Raw genomic sequence first — 21689 nt, forward strand, 5'->3', positions numbered from 1 at the left:
TTGGAGGGCACCAGGCCTGTGCCGTGCCCTTGGAGGGCTCCTGGCTGCTGGGCACACACCAGCAGGGCACCAGGAGCTGCTTGGGGACTTTCCTGACCCCTTGTCTTCGGGGCAGGAGTCAGGGCACGGCCTCTGCCCGTCCTGGGCCCTCGGCCGGCCTCGCTCGGCGTTTGGGGACGCGTTTTCCACAGGGCCCAGCAGATCCAGCTCTGTCCTGCTGGAGAGTGGAGCTTGGTCTGCGGAGGAGAAACTCCAGGGAGAGCTCAGAGCCCTGCCAGGGCCTGGAGGGGCTCAAGGAGAGCTGGAGAGGGACTGGGGACAAGGGATGGAGGGACAGGACACAGGGAATGGCTCCCAGTGCCAGAGGGCAGGGCTGGATGGGATTTTTTGGAAGGAATTGTTCCTGGCAGGGTGGGCAGGCCCTGGCACAGGTGCCCAGAGCAGCTGGGGCTGCCCCTGGATCCCTGGCAGTGCCCAAGGCCAGGCTGGACATTGGGGCTGGAGCAGCTGGGCCAGGGGAAGGTGTCCCTGCCATGGCTGGGGTGGGATGGGGGGATTTGGGGTCCCTCCAACCCAAACCATTCCATACTGGAAGTCTGGAGGAACAGTGAACTGGTGTGGAGCCCAAGGCTGATCTGGGATGCTCCACCACAGGATCCAGGGACAGACTGGCCCCTGCAGGACCAGCAGTGGAGCACTGGGGGCTCAGGTGTGAAATCCTGCTGCTCATCCCCATTCCATGGGCAAGGAAAAATCCCCCATGTCCCTGTGTTGGCCCATCATGGCACATCTTCTGCTGCAGCAGGCAGTGACAAGTGGGTTTTTTAAAGCTTTTATTGGTATTCAACAAACAATAATAATGTAATCAGAGCGATCAAATCCTCAAGTACTGTCAAATTATTTCTGGGAGATGAAAGCATGAAATGTTCTGTGCTCCTGGCAGTTTGTGCTACACAACCTGAGCAAACTGGAGAGCTTGATAATGCACTAATGGCACTGGTTTTAAGAGGAGCTGCCTGAAATGCCACATTTCCCTGTCACAGGAGCACTGGAGGTGATTTTCTGTCGTTTGATGTGTTGGGAGTTTGTTCTCCTCTCTCAGCCTGGCACAAAGCCCTGCACGTTCCCAGTGGGGCAGCAGCACCTCCTGCTTGGGGCAGGGACAGAACTGCCCCTCAGGGTGACACCTGAGACACCTCAGGGACAGAACTGCCCCTCATGGTGACACCTGAGTCACCTCAGTGACAGAACTGCCCCTCAGGGTGACACCTGAGGGACCTCAGTGATGGAACTGCCCCTCAGGGTGACACCTGAGACACTTCAGGGACAGAACTGCTCCTCAGGGTGACATCTGAGTCACCTCAGTGATGGAACTGCCCCTCAGGGTGATGGAACTGCCCCTCAGGGTGACACCTGAGACACCTCAGTGACGGAACTGTCCCTCAGGGTGACACCTGAGAGATCTGAGGAGCCAAATCTCACTATGGTTAAATGTGTGGGTATTTTTTATATTGAGTTTTCTCTGAACAAACCCATGAAAAACCTGAAAGCAACCAAGAAAAAAGCCCACAAGAGCCCACAAAAGGCTGTGATACCTCAGGGACCTTCCCCCACTTTCTCGAGGGTCACAAGAAGAGACACAGAACTTCATTACCAAGGAGAATTCCTGTGGCAGATGGAATTGTCATCTGCCAGCAGGACCCACTGGAATTGATTCCCTTTTCCCTTCAGGACTTTGCCTGTTGATTGAGCTCTGCCTGCATTGAAACATTTCTTTTTTCTTTCAATTTTCATCTGCTCAAAAATATCCTAAAAAGAAACGGAGTTGTTCTTTTTTCCTCTCTAGTAGAACAGCACTACCAGCAGTTGCTGAGGGTATTTTTAAATTAAACAGAGCAGAGGAATTTTCTAATAGGAAGGGAGGATTTCAGTCATTATTAGTGTTCCTTCAAGCCCAGGTCCAAAGCAGGCAGCTTTCCCCATCCCCAGCTGCTGCCTTGGAGAGGGAAGGAACAAGTCTGCCCTGCCAGGTGTGGGGTTGGGTTGGGGTTTGTTTTTTGTTATAAAGCTTCTGTCTTAAATTTGCAGTGTTCAGGTCTGGAGAATCCAATGCTGGAGGTCAATCAGGAGCCTTTGCTGAGCAGTAACAGTGACTTTTTTAGTGGCTTTAAGGGTATTTGCTAAAAAAAACCCCAAAAAACCCCAAAATAAAACAAAAAACAACAACAAAAAATTGTTTGTTTTTTTTTAAATCACAGAATCAGAGAATGGTTTGGGGTTGGAAAGGACCTTAAGCATCATCTCATTCCTGCCCTGCCATGGGGCTTGGGCACTGCCAGGGATCCAGGGGCAGCCCCAGCTGCTCTGGGCACCTGTGCCAGGGCCTGCCCACCCTGCCAGGAACAATTCCTGCCCAAAATCCCATCCATCCCTGCCCTCTGGCACTGGCAGCCACTCCCTGTGTCCCTGTGTCCCTGTGTGTCCCCGTGTGTCCCTGTGGTGTCCCTGGATGTCCCTGGTGTGTCCCTGGTGTGTCCCTGGTGTGTCCCTGGTGTGTCCCTGTGTGTCCCTGGATGTCCCTGGATGTCCCCGTGGTGTCCCCGTGGTGTCCCTGGATGTCCCTGGTGTGTCCCTGTGTGTCCCTGTGTGTCCCTGGTGTGTCCCCGTGGTGTCCCTGGTGTGTCCCTGTGTGTCCCCGTGGTGTCCCTGGTGTGTCCCTGGATGTCCCTGGTGTGTCCCTGTGTGTCCCTGGATGTCCCTGGATGTCCCCGTGGTGTCCCCGTGGTGTCCCTGTGTGTCCCTGTTGTGTCCCTGTGTGTCCCCGTGTGTCCCCGTGGTGTCCCTGGTGTGTCCCTGGTGTGCCCCTGTGTGTCCCTGTGTGTCCCTGTGTGTCCCTGGTGTGCCCCTGTATGTCCCTGTGTGTCCCCGTGGTGTCCCTGGTGTGTCCCCGTGGTGTCCCTGGTGTGTCCCTGTGTGTCCCCGTGTGTCCCCGTGGTGTCCCTGGTGTGTCTCTGTATGTCCCTGGTGTGTCCCCGTGTGTCCCCGTGGTGTCCCATGTCCTGCAGCTCACCCTGGAGCTCCCCAGCCCCTGCAGGACCAGGCCAGCTCGGGATCCAGGCAGTCCAAAGGCAGATTCCTGCTGCAGGGCTGGAGAAATGGGCTAAGCCAGAGCCAAGTGCCAGGAACAGCATCCCTGCAGTGGGCAATTAGGCAGGAGGAAATGTGGCTGCAGTGAGGGAAGCTCCATCCCGGGAATTCTCCCAGGGGAAGGGAGCAGAGCCCATTTCAGCTGAGTGCCTGCACAGCCATTCCCGGTGTTTAGTGCCAGGGAAATGGAATGGGAAGGGCTCCAGATGGAATCGTTGGTTCTTGGTGCCTTTTTTTGTGCCACTGCCACTCTCGGTGCTGCCGTGGTTGTGGTGTGTGATTTGGGGCCTGTCTCCAGCCCTGAACCCGGAATAATGCTGATCTTACTTAAGAGCAATAATCTGGGAAGGGAAATAATTAGGAAACAAAAGTGTATTAAAGTTACTGCAAAGAGGATAAAGCCCATAAAACTGTAATTGCTCAGCTGATAAAGTGAAGTTTAAAACTTGCAATCAGCTTTGACATAATTGCGTTAATGTGGGGAGGTAAAAACACCTAATTAAGGAGCTAAAGCCTTGTGTTTTACCTTGGGATAATGGATGAAATGCAGAGCTGGGGACGATTTCCCCCTTGTGAGACACCAGTGAATCCTCTCCCTGCACTCATGGATTGAACTCCTGAGGCTGGGACTGGGGTCTGGAGAGCCCTGGAGGGGCTGGAGCGTGTCCAGAGCAGGGAATGGAGCTGGGAAAGAGCTGGAGAATTCCTGAGGGAGCTGGGAAGGGGCTGGAGAATTCCTGAGGAGCTGGGAAGGGGCTGGAGAATTCCTGAGGAGCTGGGAAGGGGCTGGAGAATTGCTGAGGAGCTGGGAAGGGGCTGGAGAATTGCTGAGGGAGCTGGGAAGGGGCTGGAGAATTCCTGAGGGAGCTGGGAAGGGGCTCAGGCTGGAGCAAAGGAGGCTCAGGGGGAATTTCTGGCTCTGCACAAGTCCCTGGCAGGAGGGGACAGCCGGGGGGATTTGGGATCTGCTGCCAGGAACAGGGACAGGAGGAGAGGGAACAGCTCAGGATGGCCAGGGCAGGCTCAGGGGGGACAGCAGCAGGAATTTCCCCATGGAAAGGGAGCTCAGGCCTTGGCAGTGCCCAGGGAGGGTTGCAGTGCCCATCCCTGGAGGGGTCCCAGGAATTGCTGGAGGTGGCACTCAGGGCTCGGGCTGGGGACACGGTGGGGATGGGGCAGGGCTGGCACTGCCTGGATGGGAGGGATTTTCCAGCCCCAGGGATTCCAGAATTGTGACATGACCATCCCTGGAGGACCAGCAGTCCCTGTCCATACTGGGAACAGCAGGATGTCTGGAGCTTCTCACACAAATATTCTGCTGAAATTCATGGAAGAGTTAATTTCCAGACGAGTTATTTGGAGTGAACTCATTGATCTGACTCCACAGAGAAGCTGCAATGCTCAGAATTTCTCCCTTAGCTCCCCGAGGTTCCTGGAATGCTTATGAGAGGAGTGGTGGTGCAGAGGACCAGCTCTCCAGGCTGCCAGCGATGGCTGAGGAATGAGAATGAGGGAAGCACCCCTGGGAACAGCCGGGGCTGCAGGACCTGCAGAGCATCTCCTCGGAGCCCTGATGCCACCCTCGTGTCCTGCTGGCTGGGAGGGCTGGAGGTCTGAGAACGCCGTGTTTCTGCAGTGTCTCCTTGGAGATCCACAGAGTCCTCCAGACAATCTGCTGGCTCTGGGAAGATGGGAGGGAAGGAGGAAATTTGTCTCTTGCTGTGGCCAGCAGCTCCTGCCAGGAGCGTCTCCCATGGGAAGGAGAAGTGTCCTGTCCTGGGAGCCCTTCTGGAGCACTGGAGCAGCCCCAGGGCAGCAGGTCCATGGAATGAGGGAGCCCCAGCCTGCTTTGGGTTGGGAGGGACCTCAAATCCCACCCATCCCACCCCATCCATGGCAGGGACACCTTCCCCTGTCCCAGCTGCTCCAGCCCCAATGTCCAGCCTGGCCTTGGGCACTGCCAGGGATGCAGGGGCAGCCCCAGCTGCTCTGGGCACCTGTGCCAGGGCTGCTGGCATCAGCAATGCCAGTGTCTGACAGGGCCCCACCTCCCTGAGGAGTATTTTGTGAATTCCAGGTGGGTTGGAATTCCACTGAAGGTGGCTTTAGCCATCCTCCCCCTTTTTCTGGACCTAGAGGGAGCTGAGTTTCTGCACCTACTGATTGCTCAGCCCCCAGTTGAGCATGGAAACTTTTCTGGAGTCTTTTAAATGGATGCCTGGATCCAAGAGAGCTGTGTGTGCTCTCAGGAGAGCTCTGGCACAAAGGGGGGCAAGGCAGATATCCTTATCCTGCTTTTCTTTCATCCTTCTGCTGCTGTGCAGTGGCAGTGGGGCTGACTCCCCAGAAGGGCTGGATCCCTGCACTGGAGGTGTATTCCAGGGAGTGGGTACAAAGGGATTACTGTGCTCTTTATTCTCCAATTCACAAAGAGAATGTTTCCAGCCTCTCTGTCTCTCTCTCATGCACACACAAAAGATGTATTTTTTTATTTTTTTATTTTTTTTGTATTTCTCTTGGTTTGAATGTTTTCTGTTTCTTCTCGCAGCTACCTGACGTGATCTTTCTGTGTGCAAACCCTGCCGAGCCCTACCCTGCATCTGGGCTGCTTTTAAAGAAGAAAAATGTCTTTGGCTTCTGCATCCAACGGGATTCTGAAGAAATTCAGGATCTGAGTGAATGAATTCCGATGTTACCCAAAGAGGCTGGGGCTGCCCTGGATCCCAGGCTGGACATTGGGGCTGGGAACAACCTGGGACAGGGGAAGGCGTCCCTGCCATGGCTGGGTGGGATGGGTGGGATTTGGGGTCCTTCCCAACCCATCCCAATCTGGGGTTCTGGATTTGCCTTGTTCTGCTTTCAGCCCAGGAACTGGAGGGCAGGAAGCCCTCGTTTGTTCTGCCTCCCTAAATTACCAGAGTTTGAAGTTTTGGTATCAATAACTCCAACTTTGGATAAAACCAGCTTGTGAATATTGCATAAATACCAGAAAACGAATCGATTGAGTCCAGGAGAAAGGAGAGTGATATTCTACAGAGGGAATTTTACAGGAGGAATGCGGCTCCCTCCTTTTCCCCACCCAGTCTGCCGGGGGTCATCTCCTGCCAGAGAGCTGGGAGAGCCTCCCGAGGAGCCCAAGGCAACTCCCGCCATCCCAGAGGTGAAAAAGGGTGAAATCCCACATCACACAGGGATTCCTGCCCGAGTTCTTATTGCACTGAAGCTTCTCTTCATTTATCTCCTCCTTTTTTGATATCTCTTAATGGGGTTGTAACAAGGCTCATGGAAATCAATGGAATTCAGCAGGAATCACATCAAAGACTGGGAATTTCAGATGGCAGGAGCCAAAACAAGGGGTCATTTTATGTCAGTCTTTGATTTGATGTGTTTGCCTGGGGCTCTGCTCGGTGGAGGCTTGACTTGTGCTTGGAGGAGCAGTGGGAGCTGCTCCAGCACCCACCACAGGCACCCTCAGCAGCCCCGGGATCCCAGGGGAGCCCCAAAATCCCAGGGGAGCCCCAAAATCCCAGGGGAAGCCCAAAATCCCAGGGGAGCCCCAAAATCCCAGGGGAAGCCCAAATTCCCAGGGGAGCCCCAAAATCCCAGGGGAGCCTGCTGTGGTTTGGGATTTGGGGGTTAATCCCAAAAGCAAAAAGAAGGGATTTATCAGGAATTGGAATAGCTACACAGGAGAATCAGAGCAGCTGCTGTGCTGGAGTGGAATTCCAGGGCATTCCCGGCTCCGGAGCCATCCCGGCAGGCTCAGAGCTCCTTTCCCTGGATACCAGCACACAGCCCAGGGCACTGAGGCTTCGTTTGATCCACTCTGGAATCTCGGTGCTGCTGGGAACAGCCAAGTGAGGCAGAGCTCAGGATTAGCCCAGGAGAGCCCCTCGGGATGGGATCCATGGGATGGGATGGGATGGGATCCATGGGATGGGATGGGATGGGATGGGATGGGATGGGATGGGATGGGATGGGATGGGATCCATGGGATGGGATGGGATGGGATCCATGGGATGGGATGGGATGGGATCCATGGGATGGGATCCATGGGATGGGATGGGATGGGATGGGATGGGATGGGATGGGATGGGATGGGATGGGATGGGATCCTTGGGATGGGATGGGATCCATGGGATGGGATGGGATGGGATGGGATGGGATGGGATGGGATGGGATGGGATGGGATGGGATCCATGGGATGGGATGGGATGGGATGGGATGGGATGGGATGGGATGGGATCCATGGGATGGGATCCATGGGATGGGATCCATGGGATGGGATGGGATGGGATGGGATGGGATGGGATGGGATGGGATGGGATGGGATGGGATCCATGGGATGGGATGGGATGGGATGGGATGGGATGGGATGGGATAGGATGGGATCCATGGGATGGGATGGGATGGGATGGGATCCATGGGATGGGATCCATGGGATGGGATCCATGGGATGGGATCCATGGGATGGGATGGAATGGGATGGGATGGGATGGGATGGGATGGGATGGGGTGGGGTGGGGTGGGATGGGATGCTGCCTCTGGGGGGAATCTGGATGTGGTCACCCTTCCTCTCCCCAGCAGCACCAGCAGAGGAGATTCCCAGTCCCTGCTGCTGCCCTGGGACTCTGAGCTCGGAGCACGCAGACACGGATTTATTCCCTGGGAATTGGCCGAGCATGGAGTTGTGCCGGGATTCTGGGCGGTGTTGGCACCTCCAGAGGCTCAAAGGTGCCAGCTGCACTCAGGGCATTGCCTGGGATGCCTTTGGAGCGAGCTGAGGGGTCTGGGCTCTCTGAGGTCACCGTCCCAAACCCAGTGATCCCTGTGGATGGCTGCAGCACCCCTGCCTTGAATCATTCCGTGCAGGAACACCAGAGAGTTTGGTCATTACCTGAGATTGTCTCACCAGACAGCCCTGGTGTGAGGAAAAGTGGTTAAGAATGTCCTCAGGGAGAGAAATCCATAATGTAGATATTAACAAAAGTGATGTCTCTTCGGTGTGCTCAGACTCATTTTTCAGACTTAAAAATGAAGATGATGGGTCTAAACCTTTTATTTCCGTGCTAAATTGGCTTTTTGGCTGCCCAAAGAGCTCTCTGCAGTATTCAAGGGCCAAGGTGTGCAGCAGAGGTGACGCTGATGAACTGCCTCAGGTGCCCTTTTCCCACCATTACTTTCAAACCCAGCTCCTCCAGCAGCCTGCATTTCATAGGAAACAGCCCTTTTCCTGATTGTTGCTTTTTTTGCCGTTGATTTTGTCATTGTGTTTCTGTTCCTCCGCTCAGCCCCAGTTACCAGGATGTGGTTTGGAGTTTTACAAACAGCCACACACTAAAACATTTAGCAGTGATCCTCTGTTCATCTGATTTCTGTCACTTCGTGCATTACTCCCATCCCCATTTCCCAGTGTCTCTCAGGGTAATTATAAACAATGTATTTCCCTGATCTCGTGTTTAGCCACAGATCATCACCATTTGATTCCAAAACTTCTTGGGTATTACCTTTACTAAGGTTATTGGCTGCCATGGGAATCGAACTCCTCTGCAACGATTTTAAACTGTGAAGCTGAAACATTTGTGTGCTCTGTGAATTCAGGCCTGGCCCATTTTGCTGTTATTCATTCCTTTAATTTTTTTGCTGGAGCTGCTGGAAGCTGTGATGCCGTCAGCAGAGGCTTGCTCAGCTCCTTCATTTCACAGTGGGGAGGAGACAGGAGGAGAAACAAACCCATGGGGCTGAGGGAAAAACCCATGGGATGTGAGGGACAAACCCATGGAATGTGAGGGACAAACCCATGGGATGTGAGGGACAAACCCATGGGGCTGAGGGACAAACCCATGGGATGTGAGGGACAAACCCATGGGGTGTGAGGGACAAACCCATGGGGTGTGAGGGACAAACCCATGGGGCTGAGGGACAAACCCACAAGGTGTGAGGGACAAACCCAGGGGATGTGAGGGAACTTTGATGGCCCTGCGTGCAGGTGGCTCAGCCCAGAATCACCTGGGCTGGGCTGGGCTGGGCTGGGCTGGGCTGGACACGGGAGCTGCTCTTGGGCAGCAGCAGCGACACCAGGCTCCTCTCCTCTTGTCTGCCAGGAAATTCACAGGATCCCGGACAGATTTGGGCTGGAAGGGACCCCAAATCCCACCCAGCCATGGCAGGGACACCTTCCCCTGTGCCAGCTGCTCCAGCCCCAATGTCCAGCCTGGCCTTGGGCACTGCCAGGGATCCAGGGGCTGCTCTGGGCGCCTGTGCCCCTGCTCGGAGGGAAGAATTTCCTGGCAATATCCCCCCTCAGCCCGTTTTTCTGGCAGTGGAAATCCCGTTTGTGTTCCCTGCTGGCGGAAGGGTCTCGGCCGAGGGCAGCCGTGGGGTACCTGAGCTCGCTGCTCCTCTGATCCGTGCCACGGCCCGGGAAGGGCGAGATTGGGGGGCTCGGGAAGGTTTGGGGGGCTGAGGCTTTCTGGGGATAGCGAGGAGGGTGGGAACCCCGGTGGGTCGGGGGTGTTGTGGGCTGTGGGGGATTTTAGAGGTGCGGGGGGCTCAAGGAACCCGGGGGTGCCGGCTCTGCCACCCCCCCCGGGCAGGGGCTGCCCCCCGCACCTGCGGCTCCGGGATGACGCCGAAAATCCCACCCGGTGATCCGAAAATCTCCCTCAGCGGAGCGGGGGCTGCACCGGGGGCTGCACCGGCTCCCCCTCCCTCCCTCTGTCCGTCCGTCCGTCCCTCCCGCATCCCTCCCGCATCCCTCCCGCATCCCTCCCCCTCCCGGGGCGGCCCCGCCGCGCCCCCGCCCCGCTCTCCCCGCGCCGGGCGGAGCCTGCCCGGGCTGCGGCGGGCTCGGAGTTGCGCCGGGCGGCGGAGGCGAGCGGAGCCGGGCGCTCCCGGGCCGGGCCATGCAGGATGCTCCCGGCCGCCGCCCCGCGCCCGCCGCCGCTGCTGTGGCCGCCGCCCGCCGAGCCCCCCGCTCCGCCCTGGGCCTGGGTGCTGCCCGCGGCCGCGGGGCTGCTCCGGGTGGGCGCTGCCGCCGCCGGGGCTCCCCATCCTCCTCCTCCTCCTCCTCCTCCTCCTCCTCCTCCGCCGCTGCTGCTGCCGCCCCCCGCGCTGGTGCGGCCCGGGCCGGGCTGGGCCGGCCCCGCCGAGCCCCCGCTGCTGCCGCTGCTGCCCGCGGCCGCCGAGCCGCTCCTGCACGGCCAGGTAAGGGCGGAGCCGCCGCGGGGACACAACTTTGCCGGAGCCGCTGCCCGGTGGCAGCCCCGGCAGCGAGACCCCCGCCCGCGGGATGGGGGCGGCCGAGGGACAGACCCCGCGGGGCGGCGGGGGCTCCCCGGGCTCTGCATCCTCCCTTTCCGAGCTCTGCATCCCCCTTCCCGGCTTCTACATCTGCCTTCCCTGGGCTCTGCACCACCCCCTTCCCAAGCTCTGCATCTCCTCTTCCCCGGGCTCTGCATCCCCCTTCCCCGGGCTCTCCATCTCCCCTTCCCCGGGCTCTCAATCCCCCCTTCCCCGGGCTCTCCATCTCCCCCGGGCTCTCCATCTCCCCTTCCCCGGTTTCTCCATCTCCCCTTCCCCGGTTTCTCCATCTCCCCTTCCCCGGTTTCTCCATCTCCCCTTCCCCGGTTTCTCCATCTCCCTTCCCCGGTTTCTCCATCTCCCCCGGTTTCTCCATCCCCCCCGGTTTCTCCATCTCCCTTCCCGATGCTCTGCGCCCCTCGGGCTCGGTTCCCGGTCGCGGCCCCGCGCGTGTGGGAGCGGCACTTCCAGCAGCTCTGGATTTCTCCGGGAGGAGAGGGGGAGAGGGGCTCCCAGAGGGTCTGGGGGTCCCTCCGGGGGGGCTGGGCTCCCCTCCGGCTGCGGGATGAGCTTTCCGCAGATGCAGCCGCAACGGGAGCGATGCTCCAGGCGCTCTCCGGCAGCCGGGGCAGCATCGCCGCTGAGCGTTCTGTGAATATTTATAAAGACCAAAGTTTTGAGCCGTGTCACTGGAACCAGCGTGTCGCGCCAGTGCTTTCCCTGATGAATATTTCAATTATTAATTGTGCCGCGGGGCTGCTCCAGCGGCGGCGCCTCCAGCCGGGCGCTCGCCCCTCAGCGCCGAGGGCTCGGAGCCCTGCGCGCAGTTTTGCCTCGGCTTTACGTGTTTTTGGGAGACAGAAGTAAAAATAAACGCGAGCCGTGAGCGCTGTGGCGCCCGCTCGGTTCCCTGGGATGATTTCCAGCCTTTTCGAGCTCGAGCGTCTCTTGCGGTTCGGGAGAAAACAGTCGGTGCTGCTCTAATGAAACGGGAACATCAATTATTCCCCAGCGGGAGACCTCTCCACGAACCCGCAGGGGTGGTTTGGCTGTGGGAACCCACTTGCCAGGGGAATTTACGTGGAGAAAAAATGCATTTCTGCCGCTCCTTTGGCTGTGCAGCCGCATCTGGAGCAGCTCCCGGTGCTGCGCTCGGGGCTCGCTGAGAGCCAGAAGCGCTCGCCAGGAGCCACAAGCGCTCGCCGGGAGCCACAAGCGCTCGCCAGGAGCCAGAAGCGCTCGCCAGGAGCCACAAGCGCTCGCCGGGAGCCACAAGCGCTCGCCAGGAGCCACAAGCGCTCGCCGGGAGCCACAAGCGCTCGCCAGGAGCCAGAAGCGCTCGCCGGGAGCCACAAGCGCTCGCCGGGAGCCAGAAGCGCTCGCCAGGAGCCACAAGCGCTCGCCGGGAGCCACAAGCGCTCGCCGGGAGCCACAAGCGCTCGCCGGGAGCCACAAGCGCTCGCCAGGAGCCACAAGCGCTCGCCAGGAGCCAGAAGCGCTCGCCGGGAGCCAGAAGCGCTCGCCAGGAGCCAGAAGCGCTCGCCAGGAGCCAGAAGCGCTCGCCGGGAGCCAGAAGCGCTCGCCAGGAGCCAGAAGCGCTCGCCAGGAGCCACAAGCGCTCGCCAGGAGCCAGAAGCGCTCGCTGAGAGCCACAAGCGCTCGCTGAGAGCCACAAGCGCTCGCCGGGAGCCAGAAGCGCTCGCCGGGAGCCACAAGCGCTCGCCAGGAGCCAGAAGCGCTCGCCGGGAGCCACAAGCGCTCGCCAGGAGCCACAAGCGCTCGCCAGGAGCCAGAAGCGCTCGCCGGGAGCCAGAAGCGCTCGCCAGGAGCCAGAAGCGCTCGCCGGGAGCCAGAAGCGCTCGCCGGGGATGCTCCCGGCCCTGAGGCTCTGCGTGCCCGAGCAAACACAAACCCTCGTCGGGCTGGAGGCTTCCTGCCATGTCCCGTGCTCATCTCTCACTCAATCAGGAAATTATCGGTTACTCAGGGTAAAATCCTTTCGTTAACTCCTCCTCTTGTGTTTGTTTGTTTGTTTTTTGGGTTTTCCTCCCCCCGAAGTGGATATTCGGAGCTCACTCGCCCGTGGTCGGGTTCTCCCCTTCTTCCAGCGTGGAGCTGGTGCCGGTGCTGCCGCCCGTGTTCGCAGCCTCGGTGCCACCGCACGGGAAGGGCTGGATGGACAAAAGGCTGCCCAGCTGCAAAGTGAGTGCCAGCCTGCCTGGGGGGTTGGAGGACGTGGAGAACATAAAGCTGAAGGCTGTTGTGGGTTTGGGGCTGTGGGAGGTCGGTGTTTGTCAGGAAAACCCTGCGGAGGGAGGGGCAGGTGACGGAGGAGCGGTTTCAGCTTCACTGTTCCCAAGTTTTAATAGGAATAAAATGTCTTTAATATTTATTGCTTTGAGTAGAACCGATTTTCCTATGAGATGTGATTATGGGGGTTCTCCCTCTCCCCCTTCTCCCCGGTTTTCCCACTGTTTGTCCCAAAGGAGTGCCAGAGTGACACACACAGAGCGGTGTCACCGTGGCTGCTGCCAGGGTGGCCCCTGGGGTCCCCATCCCACCTCTGTTCCCACATCTGGCCCTTTGCCAGCTGAGAGCTGAACACCTGGATTTGTGCTGCTGTCCCTCTGTCTGTCCCTGTGTCCGGCTGCTGTCCCCCTGTCCCTGTTTTGTCCCCCTGTCTGTCCATGTTTTGTCCCTGTGTCTGTCCCTGTTTTGTCCCTGTGTCTGTCCCTGTTTTGTCCCCCTGTCTGTCCCTGTTTTGTCCCTGTGTCTGTCCCTGTTGTGTCCCCGTCTGTCCCTGTTTTGTCCCCCTGTCTGTCCCTGTTGTGTCCCCATGTCTGTCCCTGTTTTGTCCCTGTGTCTGTCCCTGTTGTGTCCCCTGTCTGTCCCTGTTGTGTCCCCATGTCTGTCCCTGTTTTGTCCCTGTGTCTGTCCCTGTTGTGTCCCCTGTCTGTCCCTGTTTTGTCCCTGTGTCTGTCCCTGTTGTGTCCCCTGTCCGTCCCCGTGTCCGTCCCGGCGGTGGCCGCGGTGCCCTGGGGTGACAGGAGTGGCTGTGTCAGCGCTGCCCTCAGGGGTCCCTTGTCCCCTGTGCTGCCACAGCCACTCTGAGTCGTGTCACAGCCAATTCACTTTAAGTGGTCACTTCACTTCAGGCTCAGCGTGGAGGGAGCAGAAACCCTCCTGCTCCGGGAGGTTTGTCCCCAGCTCACATCCCGAGCTAAAGACGCTTTGTTCTCACCTGTGTTTCTGAATTCTGGATCTCAGACTGTGACATTCTGCTTTCTTTCTTTCTGTTGGACAGATCTACCTGAACAATGCCTTTGCCCTGGATCCGGCCTGGGTGCAGCCTGAGGAGTCCAGGCTGTTCCAGGGGGCTGAGAAGCCTCTGCTGCTGAGCAATCAAGTGGCCATGGCTGTGGCCAGGCCAGCTGCTGCCTCCAGACCGCTGCCCACGCTCGTCCTGGCCCCTCAGCTCATCCCAGGTCAGGAAATGAGTCCATCAATAATTAAGCACTTGCCTGTTTCTTGGTGGTTTTCCCTTAATGCATCCCCCAGAGAGGCAAAGCTGCTCTCTGAAGCGGAGGTTGGCTTCCATTCAGCTGCAGATCTCTGCTGGGGCAGAGCCTCGGTGGCCAAGTGCAGCTCAGTGACTCTGAGAGGAGGAGAAGGCCGTGTGTGATTGCAGCAGATGGTGCCAGGCTGTTCTGTAGCTGCTTGGTGGCCTCTGCAGGGAAGGGCCCGACCTCTCCCCACCCACTGGGTTTGTTTCCAAACGAGAAATCGCTGACATTGATCCTGTGATTCATTGATTCCATCCTTTCCACGCTGAGTGATTCCATGGCCCTGCCCGTGTAGGATTCTGCTGGCTGCTCATTTCCAGGCTTTGGTGGGGTGTGTGCAGACAGCCAGCAGCAGAGAGGAGCAGTGGATCCATCATCTCACGAAGGCTCAGTCATTTGTGAAATAAATGCCGTTAATCTGCATAACTCAACAGAAGAACTAAAAGCTATAAATATAAATATTAACTGTGTAAATATTCTGTGATGCTTTAGGTAACTTAGATTTATACCTGGAAAAGAACATTTATCCTTGGACAAGAGCAGACTGTGCTTTCCAGTAGGGCTGAATCTCTGTTTTGTCGCTGCAGGAGTAAATTAAAAGAGCAGCTCTATCCAGAACATTGAGGAGAAAAGTGCCACTGATACTTCAGCCCCTAAATACACCCTTAAAGTGGGAATGAGAATTCCTGGTTTGCTGCCAGCTGTTCCTGCTCTCCTCAGAGCAGAAGGTGCTGTCCCGGGGTGGGAGCAGAGCTGCCCTGTGCGTGGGCTGTCCCCAGGAGCAGCTGCAGCTGCAGAGCCCAGCACGCTGTGCTTGCCACCAGCGCTGAGGTTTGGCTGCTGCAGGAGATGCTGGCTCCTGGGCCAGCCTGATCCATCAGCAGGGAATGCCCTGGCACACGCTGGCTCTCCAGGCTGGGGCTGTGTTTGGGGCTGTGGCTCTGCCGTCCTCTCCTCCTGCCAGCCCTGCCCGGGCTCAGCTGGAGCAGTCACTGCTGTGGGGAAGCCCTGGGGTTAATTCATTTCTGTTTGTTAGAGGATTTATTGGTATTTCTTACACATAAAAGCAGCTGTGTGCCAGGGGAATGGCAGGATGGGTGTGCTGCAGGAGGGGTCTGGGCAGGGCAGCCACAGCCCCTCCTGTTTCTGCACCTTTAAAAGACTTCAATATTTTAAAATATTTCAGTATTTTAAACGTGCAGAAGCGTATTTTATCACATGCAGGATGGTAGAGACAAGGCAAGAGCGCTCCTGGGAGCAGCTGAGGGGCAGTGCCAGGCAGAGCAGGGACACTGCCAGCCTGGTGCCACCTCTGTGGGCTGCAGGGAGCCCGGGAGGGGAAGGGAAGGGATTTCCTCCCCCTGGACAGTGCCCGTGTCCATGGCTGCTTGCTCAGGAGCCCTGCAGCTGGACCCTGCTCCTCCTCCAGCAGCAGCTCCAGAGCTGGCTCCAGCTGAGCTCCCTCGGGCGGGAGAAGTGCAGGGAGGAGCTCAAATCCCCCCAGACACCTCTGGAAATGATGGGATCACAGAATCCCAGCCTGGTTTGGGTGGGAAGGACCCCAAATCCCACCCATCCCACCCCAGCCTGGCCTTGGGCACTGCCAGGGACCCAGGGGCTGCTCTGGGCACCTGTGCCAGGGCCAGTCACCAATTCCTTCCCATCCTTCTTGAGATGTTGCTGTGGTTGGTGCTGGTCCATCACATCCCAGGCTGCTTCTCCAGGTGTTCTGGCTGCACTGGAAGGATTTCCTATGGAATATCTGCACTTAATGTGAAGAGTAATAAAAATCCTGGGAGCAAATTGCTCAGTTAAGTGGGATAAAGGGGAAGTTAATCAGGTTTCTGCGCGGGATTCATTTCGGGAGCTGCTCCAACGGCAGCTCTGCCTTCCCCAGTTATCAGTAATGATATAATTGTTTTCTCAATGGAGCTGCAGCGTTCCTCAGATAAAGGAGTGAGCACGGAGCCTGGCGAAGGGTAATGTGCATAATTTAACAGCTGCAGCTCCAGCTACTCCGAGGTGTTATTTGCTGTGAGGAGCAGCAGTTCTTATTCTCTCACAGAGTGCAAACCAAGGATTGATGTGCTCTGTGCCGTGTGTTTGGAAGGAGCAGGGTGGCCTCTGTCCCCAGCAGTGACTCCTGGCTCATTCAGAGCTTTGGGGAGGAGGGCAGCATTTGGATGTTTCTGCAAAGAGAGCTCTGGTAATTCTGGAGGGGAAATCAGCTGGAATTTCTGGAGGGGAAATCAGCTGGAATTTCTGGAGTGGAAATCAGCTGGAATTTCTGGAGAGGAAATCAGCTGGAATTTCTGGAGTGGAAATCAGCTGGAATTTCTGGAGTGGAAATCAGCTGTAATTTCTGGAGAGGGAATCAGCTGGAATTTCTGGAGGGGAAATCAGCTGGAATTTCTGGAGGGGAAATCAGCTGGAATTTCTGGAGGGGAAATCAGCTGGAATTTCTGGAGGGGAAATCAGCTGGAATTTCTGGAGAGGGAATCAGCTGGAATTTCTGGAGGGGAAATCAGCTGGAATTTCTGGAGAGGGAATCAGCTGGAATTTCTGGAGAAGAAATCAATCAGCTGGAATTTCTGGAGAGGGAATCAGCTGGCATTTCTGGAGTGGAGGGCTCCTGTTGCCGTGCTCTGGGCTGCCTGGCAGGAGCCCTGTGCCAGCTGGGTGTGCTGCACACCCCTGGGAGCTCAGAGCCTGCTGGACGGGCCCTGCTGGCACCCCTGGGGTGGAAGCTGAGCCCTTGGCACAGGACACTGCTGGTGTCATTTGGAGCTGTGGAGGGGTGGTCTGGCACTCCTGGATCCCAGGAGCATCACCAGCAGCGCTGCCTGGCCAAGGGGGTGTTGTTATGCCTCTGTTAGGGAAGGTTTTCATGGAATTCTGCAGTGCTCGGGGTTGGAATGGACCCTAAAGCTCACCTGGTTCTGTGTGGCTCCTGCTTAGGGACAAGGGTGTGGTGTGGGACATCCCAAGGAGATTTTGGTCCTTCTCATTCATGTCTTTTCTTTCTCCTAATGCCAAATGAACCCTCCTAGTGCAGTGTCGCTGTTGGACACCACGTATCAGTGTCAGTTCACAGCACACACCACGAGTTGTTAGGAAAAGGGGTTTTTATTCTTTGAACTTGTCAGCTTTTATAGAATCCTACACTACAGGGTTAACAGGATTGGGTAAGGGAACATCACCTCTTGTCCCATTGGTGGCACAAGAGAAAGACACTCTACAGTTACACAGAACTGTTTTGAGAAAGAAAGATGATTTACAAATGTTCTCTTTGAGTTTGAGATTCCCCAAGAAACTTTCCCTTGGGAAGAGATCTGCTCCTGACAGCCTGCAATTCCCTCAGGCTCACAGAAAATCAGGTCCACAGTGTAGGGTTGATGTCCTGACCCTTTACAGAACGGAGTCAGTGCCATTGGCACCCCCAGACACGGAGGGTAACTCTGCCAGGTAACTCCAGATTACAGGTTAGGAGATAAATAGGGCTGCTCTCTGTGAAGTCTGGGTTCTATTTTCTCATGAAATACTCTGACCAGGGCCTCTGACCCTCTGTATTTCCTAAACACGTCTTTGAAGCACATCTCCATTTACAAGCACTCGGGTTTTGGCTTCCCAAATTGGATTATGTTGTACTGGAGTTGGTGCTGGGGCTCCCTGTTTGGGGCCAGAGAATGGCACAGCAGGACCCCACTGCTGTCCCTGAAAAGCCATCAAACCTCTCTTTATTCCTGGAGCATTCAAGCACTGCCAAGCCCAGTCTGGGAACGATTGCCTTTAACCACAGCCCTCACAAAGTTTTTGTTTTGCTCATTGAGTTTATGGTTTTTTGGCGCTTTTCCTTTTACCTCCCCAACTCAAGAGAAACTTTGAGTGAAGTTTGTTTTCTCACTTAAATTACAGAAATTAACCCAGGAGCAATCTCTTTATTGGTGAGGCTGGTGGTCCTGAGAGCTCCTGGTGAACACATCCAGCTCTCCCGGCACTCCCAGGGCAGGGGGGATCTGTGAGGAGCCAGGGATTTGGATTTATTGCACACGAGCAGGAAAATGTTCCTGGCAATCACAGCCAGGGGTTCCAGTGGCAGTGCCAGCAGCTGCTTTCACCCTTGGAAAGCAGGGATACCAGGAAAGCAGGCACATCCCTGTGTTTGTTTCCTTTTCCAGGGCTGTTGGTGTGTTGGCTTCCCTTTGCAGGGATGGATATTCCTGTATTTCCTTTTACACTGAGATATCCCTGTGTTTCCTTTTACACTGAGATATTCCTGTGTTTCCTTTTACACTGAGATATCCCTGTGTTTCCTTTTACACTGAGATATCCCTGTGTTTCCCTCTGAGGGATGGATATCCCTGTGTTTTCCTCTGCAGGGATGGATATCCCTGTGTTTTCCTCTGCAGGGATGGATATCCCTGTGTTTTCCTCTGCAGGGATGGATATCCCTGTTTCCCTTTGAGGGATGGATACCCCTGTGTTTGCAGGGATGGATATCCCTGTGTTTCCCTTTGAGGGATGGATATCCCTGTGTTTCCTTTTACACTGAGATATCCCTGTGTTTCCCTCTACAGGGAAGGATATCCCTGTGTTTGCTGGGATGGATATCCCTGTTTCCCTTTGAGGGATGGATATCCCTGTGTTTCCCTCTGCAGGGATGGATATCCCTGTGTTTCCCTCTGCAGGGATGGATACCCCTGTGTTTCCCTCTGCAGGGATGGATATCCCTGTGTTTCCCTCTGCAGGGATGGATATCCCTGTGTTTCCCTTTGAGGGATGGATATCCCTGTGTTTCCCTCTGCAGGGATGGATACCCCTGTGTTTCCCTCTGCAGGGGTTTTGGGGTGTTTAGGGTTTTTTAGGAACTCCAAACACAGGCAAAGGCTCAGGTTGAGAAAGGAGACTTTCATTCCCCTTTGTGAAAGTTCTGCACAAATCCAAATTTACCCACTGACATCTCCACACACCCTCCTGGCTCATCCACATTATCCCATCACCTCCTCCTGCAGAATTCTTTCACCTGGCACTGTCCCTGTGCCTCTCTGTGCCCCCGGGGGTCTCTGGTGCCCTCTGGGGAGGTGCCCCCACCCAGCTTTGGGCCAGGTTCAGCTCGGGCTGGCAGAAGCCCAGGAGGAGATGCCACATCCCCTCAGGCCACTGCTGTAAGGCAGGAAACCTTGAGCAGCAGCTGCCTGGCACAGCTGGGAACATCTGTCTGCATTCAGAAGGGGGTTGAGGGTCACAATGGCACCATCAGGCTCCATCTGCAGCTGAGGTCAAAGAGACAGAAAATTCTGCTTGAAGTCCTGGAGCTTAAAGATGCAGAGGATCCTACTTAAAAATAGTGAAAATCCTGCCTAAGGACTCTGAGCTTAAAGACAGAGTGAATCCGACTTAAAAATACTGAAAATTCTACTTAAAGGCATCAGAGCTTAAAGATGCAGAGATTCCTTCTTAAAAATAGAGAAAATTCTGCTTAAAGCCATCAGCAGGGCTGGGGGGCTGTGGGGCTGTGAGGGGCTGTGAGGGCAGGCACAGAGCTCCTTCCAAGAGAATTTGGGAGCTCCTGTTACAGCAGGACTGGTGCTGGGTGATGAGGATGGTTTTTGGAACAGGAACACTGGCAGTGCCCAGGGAGGGTTGCAGTGCCCATCCCTGGAGGGGTCCCAGGGATTCCTGGAGGTGGCACTCAGGGCTCTGGGCTGGGGACACGGTGGGGATGGGGCAGGGCTGGCACTGGAGGGATTTTCCAGCCTCAATAATCCTGGGATTCAGGGAAGTTTTCACCTCACTGCCAGGGTGTACCATGACCTGGCAAAACCAGATCTGGGGGAAGCACCACGGCCAGGAAAAACCCCTCATTTCCCCCTCACTGGAATGGCAGTGATGGCATTTCGCTCCTCTTTCCATGGCATTTGACTGTTGAAATTCCAGGTAACTCTAAAACCCTTCCAAGGCCTTTTTGCAAACACTTGGAGCAGACCTGGTTGGTTTGTGAGGAGATGGAAGCCCCCAGGTGTCTGGGCCAGGCTCCAGGGTGGGTGAGCAGTGGGTGATGCTGGGCTGGGGCAGAGCAGCTCCCGCTGCCCGCGCTCCCTCCAGCACCCAAAGCACAGCCTGGCCCTTCCTCCACGGAGATCTTCAGCAGGAGAGGAGAGAGAGCTCCATCAAAGGAGGGGAAACCACCCAAACTCCTCTTTCAACTGAGTGATGAAACTTTGATAAGGGGCCTGATGAAAGTTTAATAAGGAAGGCAGCTCCAGGAGCGCTGCTCAGCGCGGGCTCGGCTGGCCCCGGCTCGCATTATTTTCCTGTTCTCCTGCCCTCTTTGGGGAAATCACATCCTCCTCTCCAGAAGAAAGGAATCAAACGAGAAGTAAACAACCTTTCTGCTCATGTGCCCTGCAGGAAGGCACAGGAAGGCCGTGATTGCAGACAGCATTAGCTTTCACAGGAGCTGCAGGAGGTGTTTTGTGGGTTTTTCCCAGCAGCAGACAGCTGGAATTGGGAATGAGCACAGGCTCTGGGAGGGCAGGTGCTTCACCCCGCTGAAGGATTGTTCCACTCCCCACTCAATGAACAATGAGCTTGTATTTAACCCTTGGATTGGCTGGACACTGATGGTTTTATATTTTGTTTTTTAATTTCCACTGTCGGTCTGGCAGAAAAAACTGTTTTCATTTATCCATTGCTGAATGATCAAAACTTCAATATTTGTGGGTTTTTCTTGGCCTGTGTGCCGGTTGCTCAGTGCATCTGCAGGTGTTCCTTGGCACAGAGGAGTAATGACTGTAGAAATAATTGACATTTTGTGGTGACACTGAAAATATTAAACTTCTGTTTTGTTAATTCAGGGTTTATCTTGTTGGGAAATAATTGTTTGTAAAGGGCTGTGACAAAGCTGGGGGTGTTCACATGGAGAAGGCTCCAGGGAGAGCTCAGAGCCTGGAGGGGCTCCAGGAGAGCTGGAGAGGGACTGGGGACAAGGGATGGAGGGACAGGACACAGGGAATGGTTCCCAGTGGCAGAGGGCAGGGCTGGATGGGATTTTGGGCAGGAATTGTTCCTGGCAAGGTGGGCAGGGGCTGGGATGGAATTCCCAGAGCAGCTGGGGCTGCCCCTGGATCCCTGGCAGTGCCCAAGGCCAGGCTGGACATTGGGGCTGGAGCAGCTGGGACAGGGGAAGGTGTCCCTGCCATGGCTGGGGGACACTGGATGATTTTCCCTCCCAGCCCAAACCATTCCCTGATCCTGTGACCTTATCCCAGGTCCCTGCTGTGCTCTCCTACCTGCATCCCCCAGCCCAGCCGCCCTTCCCTGTTCTCCTTGCTGGGATGCAGAGGGAAGGAGAAGCCTGGGAGTGAGGAGTGGGATCAGATGGGATTTGTGGAGCCACAGCTGGCTCCTGCTGCCTGCAGGATTTGCACCGGGCTGAGAGCTTTGCTGGATGCCAAAATAAGCTGATGATTGCTTAATTTTTGAATCCCGAGCTCGGTGTGGAGGGAGGAACAGCTGCTGTTTGTCAGATTTGCTTTGCTCCTCAAGAGTTTTACGACTCCTGCTCTTGTTTATTTAACGTAATCAGCCACAATTGAGCTCTGAAGGTCTTCCCTGTCACTGCCAGGCTGGGGAGTGAATGGTGCAGGGGCCAAAGGGTGTTTGAGCTTGGATTTG

The 21689-nt window shown here is 56.1% G+C and overlaps 1 protein-coding gene across 1 annotated transcript in view; it reads left to right on the forward strand.

Annotated features, from left to right (window-relative positions):
* Positions 1-10059: 10059 nt before the first annotated feature.
* The window catches only part of TCERG1L (transcription elongation regulator 1 like), a 49319-nt gene continuing 37689 nt past the window's right edge, over positions 10060-21689 (forward strand). Inside the window, exons 1-3 of the mRNA XM_086899520.1 lie at positions 10060-10353; positions 12508-12651; positions 13754-13934. Coding sequence (XP_086755646.1) covers positions 10060-10353; positions 12508-12651; positions 13754-13934 — 619 coding nt within the window. The remainder of the gene's footprint in view (positions 10354-12507; positions 12652-13753; positions 13935-21689) is intronic.

Source organism: Cyanistes caeruleus, chromosome 8 (genome assembly GCF_971803275.1).
Source record: "Cyanistes caeruleus chromosome 8, bCyaCae1.hap1.1, whole genome shotgun sequence".
Taxonomy (NCBI): Eukaryota; Metazoa; Chordata; class Aves; order Passeriformes; family Paridae; genus Cyanistes; species Cyanistes caeruleus.